At 45.5% G+C, this 23271-nt stretch overlaps 1 protein-coding gene across 14 annotated transcripts in view; it reads right to left on the reverse strand.

Annotated features, from left to right (window-relative positions):
- BTBD9 (BTB domain containing 9) overlaps positions 1 to 23271 on the reverse strand; it is a 507047-nt gene that overhangs the window by 32095 nt on the left and 451681 nt on the right. For all 14 annotated transcript variants that reach the window (XM_063632289.1, XM_063632296.1, XM_063632291.1 and 11 more), the window contains one exon: positions 10410 to 10488. In XM_063632289.1, coding sequence (XP_063488359.1) covers positions 10410 to 10488 — 79 coding nt within the window. The remainder of the gene's footprint in view (positions 1 to 10409; positions 10489 to 23271) is intronic.

Genomic DNA, 23271 nt, shown 5'->3' on the forward strand with positions numbered 1-23271 from the left:
TGTAATCCCAGCTGCTCGGGAGGCTAAGACAGGAGAATTGCTTGAACCTGGGAGGCGGAAGTTGTAGTGAGCCGAGATGGCACCACTGCACTCCAGCCGGAAGACAGAGTAAGACTCTGTCTCAAAAACAAACACAACAAAAAACAAAACCAGGAATTACTTCATAGGGAGACATTTCCAAATTGCGAGCAACAAATTTTCAGTATTGCTTAGGGTGATAGGATACCCAAATATTTTTGCACTAGGTATGGAGGTAAGTTTCTGGGTGACAATGCTTATATATGGCAACAGCTTTTAAAAAAACTTTACAATATCATTTTCTCATATTCACATAGGCCAGGGTATCCACAGATAATTGGAACTCTGATGCTTGGAAGGTTCTGGAAGAAGAGCCTTTCCAATCCCTATCACCCCAGGCAGCCCTGGAATTCCTGCCCTGTTTTTTATGTGTGTACACTCCAGAGTTCCAGGGAGAGAGTTACTTTCTTGTCTTAATGGATTCGGCCATAGAGTGGTAGAGGTATCTTTTAGTTATTTTTTTGAAAAACTAAGAAACAAAAAAAGGGAAGTGTTCTTGTTCGCAGGCTTCTGGGATGCCTGAATCTCCCCACCTGATAGATGTGGCCTCACCAGGGCCCCCTTCCCACACCGGACAGGCACCAAGAGAGCCCGGCCATTGCCCTGCTCTCCCCGCAGGGCTGGCCCATGTGTCTCCGGCTGCCTGGGCGGTTCTTCACTTTGTGTGACCAGGCTCTGCATGCACCTTCTGTCTCACAGGGCTCTAGCTGCGTGGAGGCTTCCAGCATCACCCCTCACTGCTGGCACAGCAATGGGACACATCTGAGGGGACCCTCACAAGCCACTGTCTCCATGCGTCTCACTGCTGGGAGGCTCCTGGGTACTCATCTGCCCAGGTCTGGGGGCACTTTCTCCCAGGCCAGCTGAGGATGGAGAATTATCGTTGCTCCAATACGACAGATCTGAGGATTGTGCAGTGTCTGAAACGACCATATGTGCTCAATGTTGTCCTGCTTTTCCTCTCTTTTCTTCCAATAAAATCTTTCATAACAAACATTTAAATATAAAGAAGCCCATGAAAGGTCTTTTTTTTTTTTTTTTTGAGATGGAGTCTTGCTCTGTTGCCCAGGCTGGAGTGCAGTGGTGCGATCTCGGCTCACTGCAAGCTCCGCCTCCTGGGTTCACGCCATTCTCCTGCCTCAGCCTCCTGAGTAGCTGGGACTACAGGCGCCCGCCACCACGCCCAGCTGATTTTTTTTTTTTAAGTAGAGACGGGGTTTCACCGTGTTAGCCAGGATGGTCTCGATCTGACCTCGTGATCCGCCCGCCTGGGCCTCCCAAAGTGCTGGGATTACAGGCGTGAGCCACCGCGCCCGGCCTAAAAGGTCTTCTTTTATAATTATGAAACAAACTAAGTATTTTTCTGCCTTTTTTCCTGTCTCACTGGGAAGGAAGCTTTAAGATCTAGTTCACTCTCCTTATTTCAAAGGCAAGTGTCCTGAGAGGCAGGGAGGTGAAATGACACTGGGGCCACACAGCTGGCTGGAGGTGAAGCTGGCACCAGTGCCGAGGCCCCCTCCCTTCCTTCCACTCACTGCTCGCTCCCCTCAGTGCATCCTCCGCCTCCCTGCCTGCCCAGTGCTGGTTCGTGGAACCAGCTTCTAGAGCCTCCACACCCCTTTCTTCTTAGCCTGGCTCTTCTGAGGCACCTGGCTTTGATCATTATCTGCAGGTATAATCCTTAAATCCAAGTTTTTGTTTGGATGGCTCAGCTTTCACTGCCTCTCCCCCAGCCTACATTTTTGTGCAACCAAATGCTTCCAGACTCTCTCATAACCATCAGAGCTCTGCCATCCTCCAAGGGCATGGCAGTCACAGCCGTGATGCCATCTTCAGTTATTCCTTCATCTGGCTTCAGGCTGTCACAAGTGATTCCTGAGAGCTTATTCCCCTTGGAATCCCGCACCAATGCGCTGGCCCATGGTCTGATTTATGGAGGGGTTACTGTGTGCCAGGCACTGGGCTGGGTGCTGAGGACACAAAGATGCTACAACACAGTCTCTGCTCTCAAGAACTGCAGCGTGATGGGGAGCCAGTCAGAGCCTCCTGCTAGGACTATTACGCAGATTCACAGGTGCCAGGCTGCCCACTGGGCCTGATTATCCCGGCTGTCCCTGCACTGCCTCCTCTCTGGCCCAGTACCTGGCATACACCATACAGGGCCTCCATGCTGCCATCTGAAACCTAAGTTTGTTTCCATCATTTCTGTTCCCAAGCAGGTTTTCTTTGTGGGCATCCATTTCCAGTTGCTGGGACATGAAGCCCCTGGAGGGCCAGGTTCTCTCCCGCACAGAAGTGGAGTCTGAAGCCTGGAACTGGTGCTCTCTGCAGACCAGGAGCTTTTGCAGGGAGGGATCTGCCTCTCCATTTGCTCTCTCTGCGCTCTGCCACCGGGACGTCTGCTTCATGCTGCTGCTGGCCCACTGGGAGTTCTGGCCCTGGAGCCAGCATGTGACTGCTTTGAGGTGCTGCTGGGCTGAGACGATGGTCTTCTGGAGGATGCTGCCGGGGAAGTCCTCACGGGGCCAGAGAGAGTGGAATCAGACCTGGGGCAGGGGGACCTCAGAAATAATTACCACCACGCCAGGAAGGAGCATTTGTTTCATTTTTTTTTAAGAGTCTGTTTCCCTGTTTTGTTTTTTTCCACTACAGCCACAGGTTGCTATGGGAACGAGGGTGGCATGGGAGCCCAGAGCCACTCACTGGTCTGACCAAAGCCTGTAAATAAATTCTGCCTCACTCCAGGCCCTGAGCCGAGTGGTCCTGGAGGGCAGCTCAAGCAGCCACTTGTAGACTTTCTGTCCTGCTGCTGTCAGCTCATGCAGATGCTCCTCTGACACGCTCGTGGGCTGATCACTCTCCTTGGAATAAGGAGCGGCGAGCCTGAAGAGTGCTCTGCACCCTCCCACCCTCCCAGGTCCTCTCAGATATAAACTCACTCATGGCTCCCAAACTCCAAGGGCCAGGATCACTCGATCCGTTTTACAGATCAGGATTCACCCTCCTCCTTCAGGGCTGGCTGCTGTTTTCATTCACTGATGTCTCTACCATCAATCAGGTACAGCCATTTGAAATCTCACCCAGAGTTAAGGGGCTTTTTAATGGGGATTCATTTCTACCAGGTGGTGAAGCTGCCATCCCCTTAAGGAAGGGTCCTGCCTCAGTTTCTCCCCAAGATCTAGCACAAACTGGTGTGCACAGCATGCTCACAGCCACCTGCTTATCAATGCCTGACTCATAGAGTTCTGGGCCAGGGTGCAGCTGGGCTCATTTTGCACATTGCCGTCTATTATGCCTTTGTGGGAGACGCGGCGGCCTTGATGTTATAGCCAGACTGCCTGGATTCACATTCTGATTCTGCCACTCAAGACTGGGGTGATCTCGTACAAATTAGTTAATGTCTCTCAGCCTCAGTTGCCTCTAAACTTTCTACTGCCAAAACTGTATGCTATAAGGCACAGTTTTCCCATAGAAATACCATGTGGGACAAGAAACAGTGGTGCCTCCCCCTCACTGAGGAAACCCCAATTCTGGCTCAGATAAGATTCGTCCCCTTGCTTTCTTTTTCTTAACAGTTTTACCAGTTGTGTATGCATGAATGTTGTAGTGAAGCTTTGCCTGCTTTTGAAGTTTCCATGAACGTAATCCTAGTATACGTACTCTTTGGTGTCTGGCTTCTGTCCTTCAACATGCTATTATGTTCATCCACCTACAGTCCCTGCAGCCCGTTGTATGAGATGCTGTGCTTTGCTTACCCATCCTCTGTGGATGGATGCTCGTGGTGTCCCATTGGGTTCAGGATGAACAAGGCTGCGGTGATAGCATCCTCACTCTTGCCTCCTAAACTGGCACAAGAGCTTCGTTGGAGAATACACAGAGGAGTGGAAGTGAATGCTCAGCCACAGGGTGAATGTGTGCACATGCTCCTTTAGGACAAAACACCAAACTCTTCTCCAGAGTGACAGGGTCAGTCTATCTGCCCACAGCACTGGAGGAGAACTGCCTACTGCTCCACAATTTTGCCAACACTTAGTGTTGAGTTTCCTCATCTTTAAAATGAGGGTGAGAGTGGAACCTACTTCCTATATGAGGATTAAATCATGTCATAAATATAAAGGGCTGGAAGAGAACCTGTCACACAGTAAGTGCTCAGCAAATATTAGCTACTATTATTGTGATTAATAATAATGATTATTATTATAAGGGTCCTAAGCTAGGAGATGCTGAGATATCTGGTGCACATACTTTTCCATTTACGAATGTTTCTGGTTTAAGAAAATCCTCCATATGACTATAGAAACTCTGTATGGGAATGCCACGGCCTCTTGATAATGAAAAGTTGATTTACTACGTCTTTTCCTCTATTGCTTTCTTTGATTGACTGACTGGGAGAGGGAGAGATGGGTGTACAGATGAGATCACTCACCCATTCATTAAGCTAACAGGTCCTCTATGCTTACACGTGCCAGGCACCCTGCTAGGTGCCAGGGATACAAAGATGAATATGACACAGCCTCTCTCCTCACTATATAAATTCAGTAAGTAAAATGGAACCTGAGAGCTGCCTAAAGCCTGTCAATACCATCCTGAGTTTCTGTTATTGACTTGGTAAAAGCTTTAATGTAGGTTCTTGTGAGCAGAAACCCTGTCTTTCTGAATACATTGCAGTGAGTTTCCTTTTCCTACAGTCCTTTTTAACCCTCAAGACTGCTTGTGGGCCCGTGAGCTCCCTGCGTACTGAAAAAAATCACTCCAGAACTTTCAAACCCACGTTTTTATAAAAGCCATAAAAAGAAACAGGCATAACTTCAGTTTCTTGAACATCACTGCCTGATTTTCATGGGTGCACAGAATTGATCTTATTTACTCCCAGTTGAGTTTATTTAAGGATGTAGGTATGTGCCTCTGTTATTTGCTCAGATAATTAATAACACGAAATGGATGGGTTTCTGGGAGACCCCGTACATCAGAACCAGTGTGGTTTTGAGCAGTTTTTGGGGCTGAAACTAAAGATTCCCTCAATGTTTGTAATGTTGTTGACAAGGTCTAGTTTATTTTAGACATGAGAGACTTAGAAGAGGGGCAGTGTCTGTCTCCCCAGTGGCTCAGAGTCGATTAGCATTGAAGGAATGACCGTGAGCTTGCTAAGCTGGCAGCTGAGACCACCATAAGGTGACTGAGGAAATGGTCAAGAAGGACCTCCTTGGCCACAGGCAGTGGGGACAATCAGATGCATGGAAACAATGGAAGCGGAGGGTGGATGTGCTGAAAGACACACCGACATCTGTCTGCCATCTAGTGCTGAGCATGGGAGGAAGACAAAGGAGTCGGGGGAAGCGTTTGAGGGTAAAGAAAAGACACGCGTGAGCACCGGGCCAAGCACAGGGGAGCTTCCAGAGCCAGGTGAGCAGGGAGCAGAGGACGACAGAAGCACACACTGGGGGGAAGTGAAAGTGGAGTGCGCTGAGGAGTTAAGATAAATGATAAGGATGATACTGGGTACACAAGGAACAGGGGTTACAGAAGGAAGTGGTGGAGTCTTTAAGAGGTAAGCATTGGGGGAATTTATTGACAGAAGTCATAAATGTAGCTAAAAAATTAAATGAATTCGTTGCTGTGGTGCTCACAAAGGAAGATGAGAGACAAATGCCAGTAGCAGACGTACACTTCCCAGAGGAGAGGGATGGAATGCCGCAGGAAATCAGAAGCGTGCCAGAGCAGGTGATCAAGAAATCTACACTCACAGACTGCCGAGGCCGCTGTCGCCTGAGAGCTGGACGGATCGGAGGGAAGCGGGGAAAATTAGCATGCAGCAGACGGAGGCTGAGCCTTCGGATGCAGGAAGACCTGGCCGACTGGAGCAAGACAGATACACACCTACAGCAGGCAAGAAATCCCAGTCCGCCTTAGCTCAGTCAGGCCAGCCTGGGGGACCTGCTCCCACGCACTGCCTGCTGTCCGCCTTCTCCTATTCCAGCAGCTGCCGGGGGTGTTTGGAGTTTGGGGCAGTTTCCACGGTCACTGTTGCAGAGCTATCAACTCACTGAGCTCCTGCCCCCAAGAATGACTTCAGATCTCTCTAAACAGCCGGCCGCTCTGCTAGCTGCTACTTACACACTGCCCAGGCCACTTCCCACCTTTTGCCAAACTGCCCAGCCACCGTCTTCTCTTGAACGCTCTTCCACAGGAGCCTCCACGCTGTGCTTCCCCACCAGTCCCTGCTCTGCCCGCCCCTCTCTTGATGGCGAAGCACCTGCAGAAGACAGGCCTACCTCGGCCATTTGGCAAAGCATGTGTTCGCCCAGATTTCCCTTTATTGTGCACACACAGACAGACCTTTCCATGCCATAGACCAACTCCATCGATAGTTTTTGAAGCTAGCATAAAATCTCTGGGTTCACAAACACTGAGTAGCTAAAGGGAAACAGAGTGTTTCTCCGGCTCTGACTAAAACGAAGGCCACTGTTATGGACTGATGCTTGTGTCCCTCCCAAATTCCTCAGTGGAAGCCCTAACCCCTAATGGAATGGGATTAGAAGTGGGGTCTTTGGGAAGTGATCAGGTTCAGCGGAGGTCATGAGGGTGGAACCCCCGTGATGGGATTGCTGTCCTTACAGGAAAAGAGACCGAGCGCTCATCCCTGCGCCCTCTGTCACTCTCTCTCGCGGAAGTGCACACACCAAAGAAGGCCGTCTGAGGACAGAACCCAGAAGACGGCCCTCACCAAGAACCAGAGCCTGCTGGCACCCTGACCTCAGACTCCCAGCCTCTGGGACTGTGAGAAATCAATGTGTTACTTTAGCCAACGGAATAGCCAGCTGAGACAGCTGCTGATGTTACTTAGCAAACAAGCAGGGACAGAGAGAGGAAACCCTGTGTCCTCTGCCCTCCAGGCCACACTCCATAGTGAGAAAGGTACCCTGACCCCTGTTTTTGATGGCACAGTTCTGGCTCCCACGGGACTGTGAATCAGGATGGTGCCGCACTCTCATCTCCAGCCTCCTGTCCTATGCTGCGGCCCTCCCCAGCTTCACGAAGTGCTCTTGTCCATGCGGTCATATCCTCTAGAGCTGTCTCTCCCAGGAATCCTGCCTGACCAGCCCAAGTCATCCTCCTTCCCTGATGCGACCCTTGTCCCTCACGCCTCTGAACTCTGCCATACTGGCTTACACATATTTCCATTGTTCTCTAAGATAGGTGTTATAACTTTTTTCAAATAATGTCCCAGAACCCAGTATGCTGCAGTAAAGAACATTCTCTGAGGGTTTGCTGTATTCTTGATGCCCAATAAAGTTCAGCTTTATTGTACATTTTGTGTTTTTTGAGTCAGGGTCTCACTCTGTTGCCCAGGGCTGGAGTGCAGTGGTATAATCACAGCTCACTGCAGCCTCGAACTCCTGGGCTCAAGCGATCCTCCTGCCTCAGCCTCCTGGGTAACGGGGACTATAGGTGCACACCACCGTGCCTGCTAATTGGTTTTCTTTCTTTCTTTCTTTTTTTTTTATTGAGATGGAGCCTCGTTCTGTTGCCGAGACTGGAGTGCAGTGGCACGATCTCGGCTCACTGCAACCTCAGCCTCCTGGGTTTAAGCGATCCTCTTGCCTCAGCCTCCCATGTAGCTGGGATTACAGGCACGTACCAACATGTCCAGCTAATTTTTGTATTTTTAGCACAGACGGGGTTTTACCATGTTAGCCAGGCTGGTCCCAAACTTCTGACCTCAAGTGATCCATCTGCCTTGGCCTTCCAAAGTGCTGGGATTACAGGCGTGAGCCACCAGGCCCCGCCATTTTTTTTTTTTTTTTTTTTTTTTAAAGTAGAGACAAGGTCTCGCTATGTTTCCCAGGTTGGCCTTGAACTCCTGGGCTCAAGTGAACCTATGGCCTCAGCCTCCCAAAGTGTTGGGATTACAGGCGTGAGCCAACGCACCTGGCTTATTGTGCCTTTTTTGTGCTCTGAGAATGAGATCCTATTCATTATTTATTTTATGACTTAAGATGATTCCTGGCCCAGCATGGTAGCTCACGCCTGTAATCCTAGCACTTTGGGAGGCTGAGGCAGGTGGATCACCTGAGGTCAGGAGTTCGAGACCAGGCTGGCCAACATGGTGAAACCTGTCTCCACTAAAAAAAATTACAAAAATTGGCCGGGTGTGGTGGCGGCACCTATAATCCCAGCTAATTGAGAGACTGAGGCAGAAGAATCACTTGAACGCAGGGGGCAGAGGTTGCAGTGAGCTGAGATTGTGCCACTGCACTCCAGCCTGGGTGACAGAGTGAGACTCTGTATTAAAAAAAAAAAAAAAAGATGTTTCCCAGTTGGCAACACTACTTTGAGGCTTTTTCCCCCAATCAATAACTGATTCAAAAAGACAACTGAGCAAGTTATTCACTAGCCAAACGGGATGGATCACAAGTTAACTAGTCACCTACTATCCAACCCATTTAAAATGGCTGGGCCAATCTCCACCAAAGTGGTTGGGGACCCTTGCACAGATATTTTTGGAAACTCATCATGAAAGAGAGGTCTTACACTCCAACTTCAGAGCTCTGTAATGGGAAATCATTCTTCATCTAGAATAGCTTTGAAAAAAAAGTCCAAGATTCTTTTCTTCTTCCTTGGTCACTGAGGTAACGGGGTTGGGACCGAGGGCAGCCCTAGAAGAAGGCCCTGGGCAGACTTGCCTTGCTGCTTCTTAGCCCTTTTTGACTTGAGAATTCCTTCTGCTGTAATACAAAATTTCAGGGTTCCATTTAGGAATTAAAAAAACTGATCTAGAATTTTTGGGGGGATGCAGTGTGTGAAAAGCAAGAACTGCAAATGGAAAATAGTGAACTCGATTTCAATACGTTACTATGTAAAAATTTCAATTGTTTATGACCTGGTGTTTATAATTCTTGAATTTTTCTTTAGAAAACATCAGTTGGTTCACTTTCATAGTTTTCAGATTTGTTTTGAAATAAAGAGGCAAGAGGAAAAGTTCCAGGTTTCTGTTTACAAGTTCCTCTCTGCAAGAAACACATTGTAGATGTGGACCATTTTTATTCTAACTAAATAAAAAGCCAAAATGAATTTAAATTATCACAATATTTTCACGTTTAAAAATGCTTTTTGAAGTACCAGAAACACCTTGATGTGTTCTGGGGAAATTTTAATTCCATAAACACAATGCATGAATCCCAAGCACAGGGCCCATTTGCTGGATGGAAACGAGGAGCCCTGTGTTCAAAAAGCAGTAAAAAACCTTTCTGCTTTCATCTAGGGTCTCTCTCTCAAGCTGTCATGCTGGTTGTTATTTGCTACTTAATGTTGTGCTCCCTCGGGCACAGGGACACCCCACCCCCACCGCCCTGCCAGCCAGCGTAGCCCCTCACAGGCACCCAGGGCACTATCCTGTGACTTGAGCTCAAGACTCACACAAAACTCTGGCCCCGTCCATCCCTGTGCCAGGGCCCCTTTTGGGGGTAGAGAGGGCAGTGATCATGGTGAGATGAGGAGGGGCAGGCCAAGCAGAACCCAGGCATCCTGGCTCAGGGAGTGGGTGGCTGACAGCTCATGGCAGGAAGGTGGGAAGGGGCAGGAGGCGGGATTGCATGTGGGCTGAGGCTCCAAGGTCCTGGTGTATGTTCCACTGTGCCGTGGAGCTTCATTTATAAAACACAATTCAAAGGTAAAAAGACCCTAAGCATTTCAAGATGGTGCCACAGAGCATTAAACCTCAAGCACTGGGTCCCATGCAACTGTCCTGGTGGCACACCATAGAGCCAATCCTGCATAAATCTGAGAAAGATCACGGAAAGGTAAAATTGCAGAAATGTTGCCACTTTTATGTTTCTCATCTACCTGTTGCATTTCGACCCATCATTTCCTAGGCTGCCTCTCTTAAACCAGAGGTTCTTCGGAGGCACACGCTTGACACAGTGTGACTACAAAACAGCAAGGGAGTGATAAGTCAGCAGCACGGCCGCCTGCTAGACGCCATGCTCAGAGGGGCACGGAACCTCATACAATTGCTGTCATTTGGGAGGGCTGAGGACTCAGAGACAGGGGATGGGGTGTTTGACCTCTCAAGGCCTCTGTGGTTGGCCGATTCCACAGAGAGCTGTAGGAATTAGCAAAGCAGTAGGAGCTGGCTTTCATTTGCTAATGAAGAGATATCCAAAACTGATAATGATATCCCCACTGTGCAATTGCAGGACTTTCTCCACACCAAGCTGTCTGAGAAACAGGCCATTAGCAGGCAGAACAAACAATTCCACTTAACTCAGGATGTAGCATTTACCTGTACATCATGAAATCTCATGACACCTCTCATGAAAAGAGACCCTTACCTCATTTGCTGTGTTGTGTGTCCCAACGATACGGATGAAGGAGGCAGGCTGCCTTTCAAAAGTTACTGACTGCCAGGACCTGTGAGAGGAAACAACCATTTGCCTGATTAGATGGTGCAGTTAACTCTCTGACAGTGTGGCCGACGGAGTCATGCCCACTGAGAAGGGAGGGCTTCCTGTCCTCCGAGACCTGCACTATAGGAGGGGCAGGGAGCAGGGCTGCACCTAATGTATGGCTGAGAGAGGCAGGACATACACAGTGTCCCTATTCAGGAGCTTACAATCCCATCACAGAAGGCACTCCTCCCCATCTGTGAATGTCACTTAGGGTTCTTACAAAGCCCTCCATAAACAAGCACAAAGCGCAGACCAAGCTCATTACAACAAGGGGTGGGGGGACGGGGGAGGGATGGCATTGGGAGATATACCTAATGTTAGGTGACGAGTTGGTGGGTGCAGCACACCAGCATGGCACATGTATGCATATGTGACAGGCCTGCACATTGTGCACATGTACCCTAGAACTTGGAGTATAATAAAAAAAAAAAAAAGTGCGGACAAATAGATGTAATCACGGTGGCAGGAGTTCATAAATACATTTCCCCATCTATAAAATGGGGCCATGACGGGGCCTACCCCAGGGCTGTTGGCAGAATGACCTCAGTCATTCATCAGATGCGCAGCCGACGGGGAGCAGTTACTCAGCACGGGAAGCTTCTGGGAGGAGGAGAGTTTTGAAGAGGGCAGGGATGTGGGAAGGCTGCAGAGTTCCAGCACTTGGGTTGGGGCAGTGGGGGTCCTGCACTCCCCTCTGACCCCACCATGTGAGTGATGGCAAGTTCTCCACAGGCCTCTACCCCCTCCCTGCTTCCAAAACGCTGCCCCCGACACCATCTATTCTCAAGACTGGCCTGACTCTGGGTGGTTTCAAAAGCATCCCCGATATTTTCAAGGCAATTCCTCATTCATCAGCATGGGCCAGGCCAGCTCATTTAAGACTCAGCAGAGCAGGCCCTGAACAGACCCTGAGAGGAGGAGTTCTGCTCTTGGTTGAACGCTCAGCAGCTCATCAGAATGCACTGGACACTGGAGGAGTGCATGGTACCCACGACTGTAAACTCCAATAATATTTTCTGTAATAAATGTGAGGAGTTCACAGTTGCTGCCATCCCTCCTCCGCTCTCACAGTGGAAATGCCAGCTGCTGGGAAGCTGCTTCCTGTAATTGTCTAATTACCAAGTAATGTTAGCAAAGAAAATATATATGTATTTGCAGTTTGTTTTTCCCCCTTTGGTTTCAGGTGTTCCATCTTCCCTCTCACTATGAACCTCCTACTGAGACTGATTCACTGCCGCCTGGACACCAGTCCCCTTAAGGTCATTAAAAAGTCATTACCATCTTGTGTGCAAAGTCTGTGCCCCTGAAACCAGTGTTCTGGACACAGAGTAAGAAAAATCACTGTCTCCATAAAAATGCTCTTATCCACACATGAAGGTGACACCATCTGACCATGCTCAGGGCTTGTGCTGGTGGCCTATTTTCTCGGTGGGCAACTGCTGTCCTCCCAGACCCCCAGCTCTCTTGGGGGGTTTGCTAGATGGGATGCAGCCAGTGGGCCGGCAGAGGGGGCCTGCAGGTCCTGTGGGGTTTCCACAGGCCTAGCTGTCTCTTGTGAGCCAAGCAGTGGAACTGACCACACACTCATGTCCTTCCTCCAGCAGGTGAGGGGAAGTGAAGGGAGCAGCCCCTGGCCAAGGTTCACACTGTTTGGGACATCAGAGTCCCATCCCTGTCCCTAATGGAAGCTAAGAGTACACTAAAGCTGGCCCACTGGCTGCTTCTCAGGCCACACCTCCAGAAAGAGAAAAAGAAATAGGATGAGTGACAGTAGCTGGTGACAGCTATTAGGTTCAAGTCAGTTTCACAAAAAGCACTGGCATGGGGAGGCGGCAGGAGTGGAAGAAACTGAGCAAAGATTTTGTTCTTCTCAGCCTTCTAGCTCGATGCCTGTCAAATGTCCAAGTGATTCTGGACAGTTGGAAGCTCTTAGTCCTCAACCACATGCGTGTGGCTCTGAGAGTGAAGGCAGGCCCAGAATCACGGCCCTGTGGTCCCACGCACTCCTCCCTCCACGATGTAGAGGAGGTTCGAGGAGCCCAGGCAGTGAGGTCTCGCTGGGAGCCGTCCTGGGCAGAACTGGCCTGAACCTGGGTCTCCCTCCCCTCTCTCTCTTGCTGTTCCTCTTGCCTCCACTCCCCTCTCCCTATGTCAGGCTTAGGGCTCTGGGCTCTGGGCTCTGGCCCCACTGCCCTTGCTTCTGCTTGGGGAGGCAGGGGAGGCAGGGCTGGCAGGGCAGCAGTCTGAGCGGGAGGGAACTTTGAGGAGTAAGAAGATCAGAAGGTCTCAATTTAATACCAATCTTCCATTACACTGCATTAATATCTAATCACACTGGACTTCAGCCTGAGAGTTGAATATATGATTTCATTTTCAGCAGAGCCAGATAGCAATTCTAAACCAAAGTATCAGTAGTAAGGGAAGTTGGTTAGGACGAGGAAATGAGCATCTGTCTCCCCCGATCAGATTCCATTTTCCCTGAACTTTTTCAGAATAACTTGCCATGCTGCTTGAAGGGGAAATGACAAGGTGGCACCAGAGTGGTCACCATCATGACTGTGCCACATTTGCAATCACTGTGAAACCTCAAAGGAGCTGTCTTGGCTGAGATTTCACAGGGCCAGAAAACCACCAGCATTGTTTAGTCAATGCAAAAGCTTGACTGCCATGTTTATTGGGCTTTATTGATAGCTGCATAAATATTCCAACTCACCAGGTACCCAGAATCTCTTCTCTAGTAGGCAAAACTTCCAGGAAAGACAACAGACTGCTAGAGGCATGGCAGCCCGCCCAGTGCAGAGCCAGGGCTGGGCGCTGAGAGGAAGGTGTTTGAGCAGGAGCAATGAATTATCAAAAAATAAATATGGTCTTAATAAAAACAAAAAAGCTTAATAAGAAAAAAAAAACCCATGCAGGATTGATGTCCCAACCCCACACTGGCTCTCACTGGATGAACCGTTACCCTCTCCGGAATGCTGACAGAAATAACACCGGTCACCTGCTCACAGAAACGCATCTAGAATGAGGTCCCAATTATGTCCAATTTAAATATGTATCTATACACATAGGTATTATTTTTAAATTTTTAATTATTTTTTATTTAATAAAAATTTTAAGCTTATTTACTTTTTAAATTGTTTATTTTTTGTTTATTCTTTCCCATGCACACATGTGCAGAACTATACACATATGTATTAAAACATAGATGTCTATGTTTGCCAAAATGTTAGTCCAGATTTTAGCTTTGGATGGAAGAATTTCAAGAGCCATTTAGTTTACTTTGGTGCTTTTCTGTACTGTTTGAACTTGGTAGAATGTATAATACACATAAGCATTAAACAAAGTACCTATCTTGCCTATTGTCCAAGGATTTAATAATGAAGATCACATGGCATGGAGCCAATGAGAATGCCAGCACTGTATTATTATGCCAAGTATTCCAGTGGAGAGGATCACGGGTGACGGTCAAGACAGCAGCCTTTACTCCTGGTCTTTCAGGACTAGGGGCAGTGAGGCACAGGGGTGGAGAGCATGGGCTCTGTACCCTGGCTGCCAGTGTTCGAATCTTTATTTTGTGCTTTTAACAGCTCTAGGACCTTAAGCAAGTTGCTTAGCCTCTCTAGGCTGCAGTCTCTTCATCTGTAAAATGGGAATAATAGGAATAACTACCTAAGTTTTTTTGGTAAAGATTAAATACATTAACAAATGTGAAACATCTAGGAAAGTATTGGCATTATATTAAATACTAAAAAAATTAGTTGATAGTGTTATTACCACTATAATTACATTCAGCCAGTGAGTCTGGACAAGATACACTGTGTTCCTGGGCCTCATCTGTGAGTTGTCAAGTTTGACAGTATATGATTCAATGATTACCACAGAGGTTCCTGGGACACCCAAGGTGACTCCCATCAGCACCCATGTCTTGGAGGCAGACAAGCAGCTGGGCTTTGGAAGAATTACATAAGTATGTTTTGAATACATTCTTGCGCATGGCACCTGCTGGGTGTTATGGAGGACACGTGCAAGATGTAGTGCCCCTTCCTTAAGAAGTGTGTAATCTCACCAGGGAGATTAGCTCTCCTTCCACAAACTCATTAGAGAACAATGCAAACAGTACAGTGGTCCCAACTTATAAACACGTGATGTTCCAACACTTGCCTTGTAGTTGGTTGTTTGATGCTTAGAAACAATTTTTCCATAGAAATAAAGCTATAAATTTTGAGAGGGTGCCCAGACCCACCCACAAAACTCAATTTAACCCATAATGAAGCTAAAATACTATGTATATGTGAAAGAGGAAAAAAAGAGATATTGTTGCCAGAGTAGTAATTAAGCAAGCCAGAAAAACAAGGGATTTAAAACAATCTTTCTAAAGCTGCTGCTTGAGGAATGAGGATTAAATTCTGTAATGCAAATGAAATCATGGGGATGTAGCTGGAACATGGTAGGCGGTCTGTTAATAAGGAAAGTTAAAATAATGGGCCAGGTTTGTCATCCTAAAAGACTTTCCCATGCACAGACCACTGTCTGGTTTACAAAGTGTCTTAGAGTCGTGATCTATCTCATTTGGTTCCCAGCACAATCTTTTGGGTAGGCAGCCAGGCAATCTGAATCCCATTTCAGAGGCGAGGAAACTGAGGCAAAGAGAAGAGAAGTAATCTGTGTGACATCCTAGAGCTGTCAGGATAGAGTCAGCAATAGAAGCCAGATTTAATGACTGTGAGCTTAGTTTCTTTCCACCAAAGGGCAAGATGAAGACCTTTCAAATAATTTAGAGGCCAAGGCACTGACTAGTCACTGTCTGCTGGGTTTTATTTTCCTGGCTCCCAGAATATTATTGACACCTCATTTACGTGTCTGTGTCATGACTCCGGGGCCAGAAATCACAGTGGCCAGAACCATATGGATCATACACACGAGTGGAAGTCTCCGTTTCCCGTGTGAGGTAGGCGTGATAACAGTACTTACCATTTGGGGTTGTGAGGACTCAAGGAGAAAACACAAAGAGCATGGCACGTGGTGAAAGCACATTAACTGTTGGCTATTACTCTCACATCTTTACATTCACGCATATGGCAAACTGGAAAGAAAATAGGCTCAGCAGGTGCTCTATGAAAAGATCAGTATGGAAAAAGGTCTGAAACAGAAGGCTTGCTCAAAAGCAAGTTAGAGGACAATATGTACAATGTGGGATTACACACACTAAACTGTATGCATGACTCAGGAAAACATACAGGTCTGTAAAATAGTGTGAAATATTCTGGAAGGATAGATGCTAAATTCTTGGCAGTGATTGTTCGCTGAGGAGAGGGTGAGGACTGGGGCTGCTGATGGGGAACAAAGGAGATTTCGACATTAACTAGAATGTTTCATTTCTTTGATTAAAATAAAAAAGACTTGAAGTATATGCAAAAAATATTAAATATGGTCAGTTCTGGGGATAAGTATGTGATACTTATAAATAATAAATATTTTTATTCTTTTATGTATTTTAAACAGTTCTTGAAATAAATAAAAAGAGACAGAAGAGGAGAAAGGGATTAAAACAGTGTCTGTGTTCAGGTGGGCAGGAATTTGCTGGAGATGGAATTAGCTAAACTACAAATATAAAAATCGGTGGGGGGGGAAGTGGAGTTGGTCCTGCAGTAGCAGTGTGGATCTGGCAGGTGGTGCTGCTGGCTCCAGCCAGCTGTGTCACCATCGGAAAGAAGCAGAGGAGAGGAGAGCCACCGGGTGGGAGGAATGTGCGGTCACCATCAGCAAGGGAGGGTTTGCGTGAGTGGCTCTGCATGATAAGGACACTGCACAGGCCCATAAGCGACGAGAGACAGGGTGACCATAGTGCTCAGCAGAGCAGCTCTCTGTCCTGAGCCTTGTTCTGCCTTCTCTGGGGATTCAGGATCCTGTGGCAAGGGTGAGGGTGCCTAGTCTTGAATCTGGAAAATTATGTGACTCAACTGCACATGCTATAAAGGGAAAGCACATATCAGAACTTCTCTGCAGCAGACCTGTTGAACACGGGGGAGACAGAGACAGGAAAGTGTTTGGCTAGGGCCAGACTGGCAAGTAAACACAGCAAACTCAACACATGGCACAGAATGCATTCTCTCCACTAAAATGGCACTAAAGAAATATATGTTTCCCATCAAATATATGTGTTATATATTTATTAATTAATACATGCAGACACATGCATGACCACAAAACAAAGAGGAAGAATGAGGAGGTGTGACCATCTCTCTGCATCGGCACCTCAGAGAGGAAGGCACACGGAAAGGAAGTGGAATCACACCACAGAACCCCAGAACGGCTCTGATCCTCAAGTCACCAGCTGCCTTTGAAGGTGGAGGTGTGCAGGGGGCTGAACCAAGAAGACTGGTTGAAAGAAGGAAAAAGGAGCAGGTGCACTCCTCAAATCCCTTCCCCTCCTTCCTGCATAGTGGGGACAATCCTCCCTTCACCTTGACAGGAGACACAGACACACATTTCCCTCTGGAGACCATGAACAGAGAAGATCTGAACTCTGGGGACCTAGGCACAGCAGAGGGTAGAATCCTGTAGCAGCTGAGAGCAAAGGAGTACATGGAAGTCATATCCCGGATGGTGAGACCCCCCAGTTCCCTTCCCTCCTTTGGCTTTCAGGCCACTGTGATACGGTCTTAAACCCCAGGCAGGAGACTGGAGAGTCCCTTTCGGGAGCCGCTGACCAGCCCAAGAGGAAAGAGCTACAGATACTGAACGACCTTCCTTCTCTCTGTCCCTCTCTCCTTTCTTCCATAAATATTGATCAAGTCCTTACTATGGAATAAGCCCATTTTTAGACCCTGAGGATAGAGCATACAACAAAGCTCCTGCCCTCCAAGAGCTTATGTTCTAATGGGAAGGAGACAGAAAAAAACCAAATGTATCAGCGTTAAAAAGGGGCTATGGAGAAACACAAAACAGTGTTAAGTAGACTTGGAGGAACACATTGCTTTAGTTAACATATTTAGGGAAGGTCTCTTTGGTAAGGTGACAAATGAGCTAACACCTATACAACTGGAGGACACGGCCATGCAGATCTGAAAGAGCATCCCAGTGAGAAGGCACAGAAAGCACCAGCATGCTGGGCAGGGGTATCCCAGTGAAACATCTAATCCTTGCCTGATAACCCTCAGTGAAGCCCACAAACCCATCCATATACTAGAAGCTTCCAGCCAGCTTTCACAATGCCTAACATTTAAAGGGGAATGGGGGCAAGAAAAGCCTGGGCTGCTGCCCCTAAAATGTAGGCAGGGGTGACCATGGGCTACCATCCTCGAGGCTTGGGGTGGAGGCACAAACAAAGCTCTATTTTAGGGCCCGCCTCTACAGAATGCACACTGTCCTGGAGCCCAGCGAAGCTGGACGTGAGATCAGGAGAAGCATGGCCTGCTGTCCTCAGGGCTTAGATGTGCACAGGCTATGCACCCAGGGCTGAGGAGCAACCAAGGTACTGGCTACCACAGCAGGGGCTGAGGTATGAGCACCACAGGCATTTCCCACCTGCAGGCCTAGGCTACTGTCACTGAAGGTGGCACTGCCCTCTCCAGGGAAACAAATGAAAATGAAAACAAAATAGACCAAAACCTGTGGGACACTGCAAAAGCAGTACTCAGAGGGAAGTTTACAGATTTAAGTCCCTACACCCAAAAGTAGAAAGGTTTCAAATAAACAATATGACAATGTACCTCTAGAAACTAGAAAAGGAAGAACAAATCAAACTCCTAAATTAGCAGGAGGAAAGAAACAATAAAGATCAGAGCAGAATTAAATGAAATAGAGACTACATAAAAATACAAAGGATCAATGAAATGGAAAATTGGTTCTTAGAAAAGATAAGCAAAATTGATAAACTGCTAGGTAGACTAACCAAGAAGAGAGAAGACCCAAATTAACAAAATTAGAAGTGAAAAAGGAAACATTACAACTGATGCCACCAAAATACAAAAGATCATCAGAGACAATTCTGAACAACTATATGCTAACAAACTAGAAAACCTAGAAGAAATGGATAAACTCCTGGAAACATGCAATCTATCAAGATTGAATCAGGAAGAAATAGAAAATCTGAACAGATCAATAATGAGTAGCGAAATGGAATCCACAATAAAATGTCTCCCAACAAAGAAAAGCTCAGGACCTGATGGATTCACTGACAAATTCTACCAAACATATAAAAAGGAACTAATACCAATCCTCTTCAAACTATTCTACAAAATTGGGTGGCACATGCCTGTAATATCAGCTACTTGGGAGGCTGAGGCAGGAGAATTGCTTGAGTCTGGGAGTTTGAGATTGCAGTGAGCTATGATTGTGCCATGACATGCCAGCCTGGACAACAGAGCAAGACCCTGTCTCTAAAAAAAAAAAGTAAAAGTGAAAAAAAAATCCCAAAACCAAAGAGGAGGGAATACTCCTTAACTCATTCTGCAAGACCAGCATTACCCTGACACCAAAACCTGACAAGAACAAAACAACAAAAGAAAACTATAGGCCAATATCCTCGATGAACACAGACACAAAACTTCTCAACAAAATACTAGCAAACCAAATTTAACAGAACATACAAAAGATAATACACCATGATCAAGTGGGATCTAACCCAGGGATGCAAGGATAGTTTAACAGACACAAATCAATCAACGTGATACATTAGATCAACAAAATCGAGGACAAAAACCATATGATCATTTCAATAGACACAGAAAAAGCATTTAATAAAATTCAACATCCCTTCATAATAAGAAGTCTCAACAAACTAGCCACATAAGGAATATACCTCAAAATAATAAAAGCCATCTATGACAAACTCATAGCTAACATCGTACTGAATGGGGAAAAGTTGAAATTCTTTTCTGTAAGAACTGGAACAAGACATGGATGCCCACTCTCACCACTCCTATTCAACATAGTACTAGAAGTCATAGGCAGGGCAATCAAGCAAGAGAAAGAAATAAAAGGCATCCAAATTGGAAAAGAGGATGTCAAATTGTCCCTCTTTGCAGATGACATCTTATATTCACAAAGACCAAGGGATTCCACCCAAAAACTCTTAAGGGTTGATAAGCAAATTCAGTAAAGTTTCAGGATACAAAACCATCATACAAAATTCAGTAGTATTTCTATACACCAATAATGAACTAGCCAAGAAAGAAGTCAAGAAGGCAATCTCATTTACAATAGCTGCCATGGAAAAAAATTCCTAGGAATAAATTTAGCCAAGGAGGTGGAAAATCTCTAAAGGAAAACCACAAAATACTGATGAAAGAAACTGAAGAGAATACAGACAAATGGAAACTCATCTTATGCTCATGGATTAGAATAATTAATTTCATTAAAATGACTGTACTGCCAAAACAATATACAGATTCAATACAATCCCCATCAAAATACCAAAAATCCAAAAATGTCATGTTTTTTTTTTGTTTTTGTTTTTGTTTTTTTTCTGAGATGGAATCTCGCACTGTTGCCAGGCTGGAGTGCAGTGGCACGATCTCGGCTCACTGCAACCTCCACCCCACAAATTCAAGCAATTCTCCTGCCTCAGCCTCCCGAGTAGCTGGGACTATGAGTGTGCGGCACCACATCCAGCTAATTTTCTTGTATTTTTAGTAGAAATGGGGTTTCACCATGTTGGCCAGGATGGTCTCCATCTCTTGACCTAATGAACTGCCTCGGCGTCCCAAAGTGCTGGGATTACACACGTGAGCCACTGCACCCAGCCCCAAAATGTCATTTTTTACAGAAATAGAAAAAAACAATCCTAAAATTCATGTAGAACCGAAAGAGGGCCAGTATAGCTAAAGCAATCCTAAAAAAGAACAAAGCTAGAGGCTTTGAAGTCACTACCTGACTTCAAAATACAGTACAAGGCTATAGTAATCAAAACAGATGGTATGAGTATAAAAACAGCCCAACAGAGTATACTAGAACACCCAGAAATAAATCCACATATTTACAGCCAACTGATACTCAACAAAGGAACCAAGAACTTACACCAGGGAAAGGATACCCTCTTCGATAAATGGTGCTGGGAAAATTAGATATCCATACGCAAACTGGACCCCTATCTCTCATCACATACAAAAATCAACTCAAGATTGATTAAGGACTTAAATGTAAGACCTGAAACTATAAAAATAATAGAAGAAAACATAGGGAAACCAGTTCAGGATATTGGACTAGCCAAATGGGACTGTATTAAATTTAAAAATTTATGCACAGCAAAGTAAATAATCAATAGAGTGATAAGGTAATCTGTTGAATGGGAGAAAATCTCCGCAAACTATTCACCTAACAAGGGACTAATATCCACAATGTACAAAAAAATTTCATTAAAAAATAGGCAAAGGATATGAATAGACATTTATCAAAAGAAGACATACAAATAGCCAAAGAGTATATGCAAAAATGCTCCACATCACTAAGCATTGGGAAAATGTAAATCAAACCACAATGAGATATCATCTCACCCCAGTTAGAATGCTATTATTAAAAAGACAAAAAATAATAGATGGTGGTAAGAATGAAGAGAAAAAGGAACTCTTATACACTGTTGGTGGGAGTGTAAATTAGTATAGAAACCATGGAAAACAGTATAGAGATTTCTCAATAAACTACTACTATTTTTCAAGGTGAGAAATACATTTTTAAAAATCTCAAAGTACAACTAGAGGAAATGGATAAATTTCTGGAAATATGCAATCTACCAAATGATTCAGCAATTTCACTTCTGGCTATCTATCCAAAAAAAAAAAAAAGAAATCAGTATTTCAAAGGGATACCTGCACTCACATGTTAATGTGGCACTATTCACAATAGCAGAGAGATGGAATCAACCTAAGTGTCCATCAGTGGACAGAAGGGTAAAGAAAATGTGGTATATTTACATAATGCAATACTGTTTGGCCATAAAAAAGAATGAAATCATGTCATTTGCAGCAACACGGATGAAACTGAAGGTCATTATGTTAAGTGATATCATTCAGGCCCAGAAAGACAAATCCCACATGTTTTCTCTCGCATGTAGGAGCTAAAAACTTGATCATATGAAGATAGAGAACAGAATGATAGATGCCAAAGGGTGGGAAGGGTGTGAGGGTGGGAAGGGGAAATGAAGAAAGGGGGGTGAATGGGTAGGAATTTACAGTTAGTTAGAAGAAATAAGTTCTAATGTTCCATAGCAGACTAGGATGACTATAGTTAGCAACAATGTATTGTATATTTCAAAGTAGCTAAAAGGACTTGAAATGCTACCAACACATAGAAATGATAAATACACAAGATGATTAGTATTCCAAATAACCTAACTTGGTCATTACACATTCTATGCATGTAAAAAACATTCACATGTAGCCCATAAATATGTAAAACACTATGTATCAATAAAATAAAAAATTAAAAAAAGATAACAACAGGCCGGGTGCGGTGGCTCACACTTGTAATCCCAGCACTTTGGGAGGCCGAGGCGGGCGGATCACGAGGTCAGGAGATCGAGAACACGGTGAAACCCCGTCTCTACTAAAAATACAAAAAAAAAAAAATTAGCCAGGCGTGGTGGCGGGCGCCTGTAGTCCCAGCTACTCAGAGAGGCTGAGGCAGAAGAATGGCGTGAACCCGGGAGGCGGAGCTTGCAGTGAGCCGAGATTGCGCCACTGCACTCCAGCCTGGGCGACAGAGCGAGACTCCGTCTCAAAAAAAAAAAAAAAAAAAGATAACAACAAGTGTTGATGAAAATGTGAAGAAATTGGAACCCCTATATACTGCTCGTGGGAATGTTCAACGGTGTGGTCACTTTGGAAAACAACCTGGCAGTTCCTCAGGTGGTTAAATAGAGTGGTGTGATATGATCCAAAAATTCTACTTCTAGATACATACCCAAGAAGAATGAAAACACATGTCCACACAAAAACTTGTTCATGAATCTTTACAGCTGCATTATTCATAATAAAAAGTGGAAACAACCCAAATGTCCATTAACTGATGAATGGATCGATAAAATGTAGTATATCCATACACTGGAATACTGTTCAGCAATAATAAGATTTTGATACATGCTATTAATATAATACTGATGAACCTGCTAAGTGTAAGAAGCCAATAACAAAGGATCATGTATTGTATGATTCCATTTATATGAAATGTATAGAATATAGAGACAGAAAGTAGATTAGTGGTTGCCTAGGGCTGGGGAATTAACTGGGGGGATTGGGAAGTAATAGCTATTGGGTATGTGGTTTCTTTCTGGAGTAATGAAAATGTTCAAAAATTGATTGTGGTGATGGATGCAAACTCTGTGAATATACTAAAGTCATGGAATTGTACACTTTCAATGGGTGAATTGTATGGTATATGAATTGTATCTCAATAAAGCTGTTTAAAATGTTCAAAAAAAGACTGTAACATGAAAGATGACCAACAGCAAATAGAGAAAAATAATAACTCAGAGGACATGGATACAGTTCAGTAAGCAGAATAAAGCTTCAGGAAAAAAAAAACCCTAAATTATCCTCAGAAAGATAAAAAGAAGCATTATTACATCTTTCAAATAGGCATAAATCAGGGTGGAGCCAAGATGGCCGAATAGGAACAGCTCCGGTCTCCAGCTCCCAGCCTGAGTGACCCAGAAGACGGGTGATTTCTGCATTTCCGTTTGAGGTACCGGGTTCATCTCACTAGGGAGTGCCAAACAGTGGGTACAGGACAGTCGGTGAAGCGCACT

Source organism: Symphalangus syndactylus, chromosome 23 (genome assembly GCF_028878055.3).
Source record: "Symphalangus syndactylus isolate Jambi chromosome 23, NHGRI_mSymSyn1-v2.1_pri, whole genome shotgun sequence".
Taxonomy (NCBI): domain Eukaryota; kingdom Metazoa; phylum Chordata; class Mammalia; order Primates; family Hylobatidae; genus Symphalangus; species Symphalangus syndactylus.